A 5,414-nucleotide genomic window follows, 5' to 3' on the forward strand; every position below is an offset into this window, starting at 1 on the left:
TAAATGCAAATTTTCAGTTAATCCTCTGATTGTACTTATCAAATTAGACTGGTTAAACTAGATCTATGGATTTATGTTAAATTTAGTTTGAAAAGTAGCTCAAATAGTTTAGCACGATTAATAGAGGTATAATAGCTATCTTAGCAAATTTTTTTAACTAAAACATTCTCGGACAGCTAAAACTCCAGACATCTTGAAAGCACCATAATATTCAACAGGAAACATGAACTAATGTTTTCAACTCGTGCTCATCTTACAAGCTCAATTTATAATTTATGAAACTACTGATAAAGTTAAAGATAACTTAAGCAGACTCTACTCACTTTTGGTTCTAGTACCAAAAGCATTTTGGATGGCTAAACAATCGGAATATCAAAACCTGATAAAAGACGAAAGAACGAACCTACGTGCTAGAAGGGAAACATTCAAATAAAAATGGCCATTTGAAATGGTACCTTTGGATCTACTTGCTTTTTCTGTACTTACTATAATATGAGTACCATTATGCAGGGCATTGGCATCGCATCCGAATTCGACCTTTATCGGAATCTAACATCCAAAAAGAACAAAAATTGCAAATTTCAAAATACTGCTCAGGGTACAAACAAAACAAACACGACGAATACATATTACTACTCTAGCAAATAAATAATACAAGGAACTTGGGCAATTCTTCAACTTCTAACTCGTGAATGTGATAATGACAATAATTTCATTCCTCAGTAGTATTCGCCAACTTTTGCACAATGAAATCGATGTCAAATTGAAGGAGACAAAAAATCCAAATCCATGGTTAAAACGGTGTGGATGGGATAGGACTTCATTTCCTACTCCTGGCTTCATCTCTTTCTTTCTCTCGTTTCTTGTAAAGCCTCTCGAGAACACGCTTCGCTTCGCATTGAGGAAAATTTGACAAATCATAATAATGTGGAGCTACATCAACTAACCTGTCAGATAGCAATCCATCGTCGGGTTAAGTACATGTCAATGACATCAAACATAGTGTAACTGGAAGGTCAAAACACCATACAGGACAAACCAAATTCTTAGTTCCAATTTAGAAAAACAAACTGCAACTATCTTTGTCAGCTTCATAATTCAAAACCTTGAAATTCCGACTTATGAAAGAATGTTAGTTCATGTAATTAATAGAAAAACTATTCTGCAAATTAGGATTTTTATCTAAGATAACAAACCCCCCCTTCTCTTTCCCAAAAATAAAAGATGAAATGGCAGTACAAGAATAAAATTCAGAGACAGGAAAATTCTTACCATTCACCACGTATGTCTGTAACAGTTCTAATAAAATTCCGACTTGTAAGAACAAACTCATTATAGATGACCCATTCAGGTTTGTGATCCAGACAATTTGATGGGTGCAAGTGAACCACCTACAACAAGAACAAGTTATGTAATGAGTACAATCCACCAAGGTACTTCTAGCTATTTTGAAGACACAATTTAAGATGGTGAAAGAAAAAAGTAAATGGAAAAATAGCAGGTCGTCTTTCCAAACCTGGTTGTCTTTCACAGTCAAGTAGTGTCCAGTTCGCTCCAGATGAGCTACCTGCATAAAATATCCCGCCAGCATAGCCTTTCTGATGTTGACGTAGTAGTCCCGACTATTGAAATCAGTGCTGCATAACTTCAGGTTAAACCTGGCCATGATACGGACTAGCTGTTGTCTAACGTTGTCGGCTGCTTTCAGTGCCCTATGATTAACGAAATTATCATAGCACCAAGAAGGATCCTCATCTGAAAAGCCAATTTCAGTTATCACATCAGAGCATGTAACAAGCAAGAAATTGAAAACGAAACAGAAAGCTAGCACATATAGCACTTACTGTTTTGTTTGTAGGCATGATATACATTCAATAGCGTGAGATGATCTCCATCAATGTGCCCAAATCTAGCTTTCGCTTCATCAGCAGCTTTCTGTGCCTCTCTAGGCCGGACAAAGCAATTGGGTACTAAAGAAAGAAATTGATTATCACAGAGGAGGCCCACGGAAGGTCAGCAGATGCATAGAGGCGAGACCACACGATTTTCTTCATGAGAGAATACTGAGAAACTGCAACTATCTGCATCAGCACTTACTTAGAATCCTATGGAGCATGCCAACCGGGGGCATGGAACCCAGAGAAGACAGTTGCTGATGGCTACCTAACAGGACACACTACCGACAGCTTTCATGTGCAAACTAAGCACACACGTAAGCGGTCAAACATCCCCATCATATGCACAATATTATCAATGTACATGAATGCTGGGCGTCCATTTCATAATGGAGCCCAACGCAGCTACATTCCCTTTAACATTATGCGGGAGACTCTGGACAGACATGAAATTAGAAGTATATGTTAATATAAAAACAATACCTGATAGCATGGCAGAAACTGACAGTATCTCATTTGAACAGTTGAATTCTGGACTGACAACGAGCATCTTTGACATCTGTGGGTCCAATGGAAATTCACTCATAATCTCACCCAGCTTTGTTAAGTTACCATCATCATCCAGTGCACCCAAGTAATTTAACACTTCCAGTGCCCGCATTAAGGTCTCTGGAGCAGGAGGGTCCATGAAATCAAAATGCACTAAATCATCTATGCCAAGTTTCTTCAAGGTGAGAACTGTGTTGGCAAGATTCGATCTCAAAATTTCAGGATATGTTTGTGGCTGAAGATCATTATGGAAACTTTTCTCAGTATAAAGTCTAAAACATTTCCCTGGTTGAGTTCTTCCAGCACGCCCAGACCTCTGGTGTGCACTAGCCTTCGATATTGGAGATACCAAGAGAGACTCAACACGGATGCGAGGGTTATAAACCTTCTGCTTAGCAAAGCCAGGGTCAATTACATAGACTATACCATCTATTGTTAGTGATGTTTCAGCTATGTTTGTTGACACCACAATCTTCCTTCCAGGGGGCCCACCCTCATTTACTGGAGGAGGAGCTGGCTCAAAAATCTTCTGCTGCATTGCTGGCGGAAGAGTAGAATACAGTGGAACCACTTTCACAGGGCCCACCTGATCTCCCATATTTGAAACTTCTTTCGTAATTTTGCGGCATGCGTCCTCTATTTCTTCCTCACCGGTAAGGAAGACAAGTATATCTCCAGGAGGTTCACACATGTGTATCTGCACCACCGTCCTAATAGCAGCCTCCAAGTAGTCCCTTTCAGGTTCCTGGGTATAGAAAATCTCCACTGGATGTAACCTTCCAGGAACTTTCATAAGTGGAGCGCCATTAAAATATCCCTGAAACTTTTCAGCTTCAAGAGTCGCACTCATCACGACCAACTTCAAGTCAGGTCTATTTTTAAGCACTTCCTTTAGAAGGCCAAATAGCACATCTGTGGCCAAGGTCCTTTCGTGTGCTTCATCAAGAACAATTACTTTATATCGTTCCAAAAGTGGATCAGCCATTGCCTCCCTCAGAAGCATACCATCTGTGAGATACCTGTAAGGGTAACAAAAAGGCATAAACTTTTAGACTACACAAGTAACAAAAATAGCAGCATGATTAAAAAAACTTTATATTCATATGAAGAAGAACAATAATTTCCTAGATATAAATACAACATACTTCAAAACGGTTCTTGCGCTACTGCAATCTTCGAATCTGATGCTGTAACCAACCTCTTCTCCAATATTCACATCCATCTCTTCCGCCACACGCCGGGAGACAGACATTGCAGCCACCCTACGTGGCTGTGTGCATGCAACCATCATCTTTCTGCGTTTATCAGGGCTTTCTATATCAACAGCCTCCAAAACAAACTGGGGGATCTGCAAGCCAGAACAAAACAAAATAAAATAAAATAAAAAGAAAAAACTCATGCCAACAAGTAATGTAATAATGCTTTTAGTAATTGCACCTTGTCAAATTTTGTTCAGTTATATTTTTCAAACCTTTACCCAATTTCATAGCATATCATGAAAACTCGCTAAACAGTTGCTCCATATAGCGCCTGCAATTGCTAATAGCCTAATAATAACTTAGGAATCACCAATACTTCCAAATAGTCACCGTCCGTCAAAGAAGCAATACTTCCAAACGTGCCATAGATGCAATCTTCAAAAATCCTAATGCCTCTTAAATCCTAACTTAGTTTTGCCCCCTAAGATTTAAGTTCGTAATGACTACATAGTAATGCTTAAATATTATACAAGGCGCTCAAACAGGATTTTAATGTTAAGTACTAATTATTTATTACTAAATTATATGCTTAACCAATCATTTTGCTTTTATTTCCTCAACTACAATATATATTATATATGTAAACATTGAAAATCAAGAGAAAGCAACAAACCTGGGTGGTTTTACCACTGCCAGTTTCACCAACGAGGATGAGTGTCTGATTATTCTTCAACGCCTGCAGGAACTCCTCCTTCTGGTGCCATACTGGAAGCGTCTTCCTCTTCTCCAAGATCTCATAGTACCTCTGCGAGTAAGCCCTCCCATTCCACCGGTTTATGAGGCTGTTTCCTCCGACGACGTTGGCGGCGCCGCCGTTCGGTTTCGCCATCTTAACGGCACCGTCATCAACCACGTCGAACAGGCTCACCTTCCTCTTCCTCTCCGTACCCATCAAAACCCTAATCCTCTCAAAAACAAGGTGTATAATCTCTTCAGCAGCTATCACGAGTTACGGAATAATAATAATAACAACAATAGTAGTAAGTAGTGAAAATGGTTGATTTGGGAGCCGAAACGAAGGCTCTTGAAAGTTGAAACGGGATACCCTGCTAGAGAGCCCTCTACTAGAGTGTTCTTGGCCTTTTGCCCCCTCTTCGGTGCAGGGAAAAAGAATTAGGGTTTCAAGGTGGTTGTTCTTTTTATTTTGTTTCTGTTATGGGGAAAGTGAGGGGGAAAAAGAAAAAAAAAAGAAATTAAAATTAGAAATCACAGCAACTGAAATTATTATTTTTGGTCAAGAATAAACCTATCAATCTCAATCGAAGCTTCGAGGGTTCCTTTTCGGTCATTAAACTTCGAGGTTGTTTAGATTTTGATGGAATGGGTTATGGACTCATGGAGTCTTGGGCTTGATGAATCGAAGCCAGCCCTCTATTTTTCCAAACCCTCCGATAAGTTCTCGTCAAAAAAAAAAAAAAAAAAAAAAAACAAAAGAAAACGTTAAGTTCTATTTGTTACTACCCAGAAAAAAGAACTAATTTCGTAGGGAATCGTTTTTCTTTTTTTCCCCCTCTTTTGGTATCATAAAAGTATTTTTTATATAAATTAAATAAATGTTTTATTTACGATTATGTGTAATGTGTACTGTGTTTATCATTTCCTGCAATGTATATCTGACCATCCAAAATAAATAGAGAACTTAGTTGAATTGATCTCGGATGTATCCGAGATATTTTTAAAAAATGAACACAGGAGTTGTGCACAATTTCTT

General features: G+C 38.6%; 1 protein-coding gene across 3 annotated transcripts; it reads right to left on the reverse strand.

Annotated features, from left to right (window-relative positions):
* Positions 1-424: 424 nt before the first annotated feature.
* Positions 425-5,214, reverse strand: LOC112703276 (probable pre-mRNA-splicing factor ATP-dependent RNA helicase DEAH2). 3 transcript variants are annotated; one of them, XR_011864075.1, is made up of 7 exons: positions 4,317-5,139; positions 3,590-3,792; positions 2,379-3,463; positions 1,845-2,081; positions 1,517-1,755; positions 1,273-1,391; positions 425-947 (listed from the first exon to the last, which is right to left on the reverse strand). XR_011864075.1 is itself a non-coding variant. In XM_025754656.3 (7 exons), exons 1-7 carry the CDS (start codon positions 4,593-4,595, stop codon positions 821-823), a joined length of 2,178 nt encoding a protein of 725 aa, XP_025610441.1. In that variant the 5' UTR covers positions 4,596-5,214; the 3' UTR covers positions 425-820. The 3 variants fall into 3 exon arrangements, 1 of the variants encoding a protein (XP_025610441.1); XR_011864074.1 differs by having other exon boundaries at positions 1,845-2,071; positions 4,317-5,131; XM_025754656.3 differs by having other exon boundaries at positions 1,845-1,970; positions 4,317-5,214.
* Positions 5,215-5,414: the final 200 nt, after the last annotated feature.

The sequence above is a fragment of the Arachis hypogaea genome, chromosome 7 (genome assembly GCF_003086295.3).
Source record: "Arachis hypogaea cultivar Tifrunner chromosome 7, arahy.Tifrunner.gnm2.J5K5, whole genome shotgun sequence".
Lineage (NCBI taxonomy): Eukaryota > Viridiplantae > Streptophyta > Magnoliopsida > Fabales > Fabaceae > Arachis > Arachis hypogaea.

Bases quoted from the DNA above. Each gene is read 5' to 3' on its own strand.
- LOC112703276 (XM_025754656.3), bottom strand. From the start codon at position 4,595: ATGGGTACGGAGAGGAAGAGGAAGGTGAGCCTGTTCGACGTGGTTGAT. The intron at 3,464-3,589 runs GTATGTTGTATT...TTACCCTTACAG, and splicing joins AGCGCAAGAACCGTTTTGAA to GTATCTCACAGATGGTATGC. The intron at 1,756-1,844 runs GTAAGTGCTATA...TTGGCTTTTCAG, and splicing joins TCATGCCTACAAACAAAACA to ATGAGGATCCTTCTTGGTGC.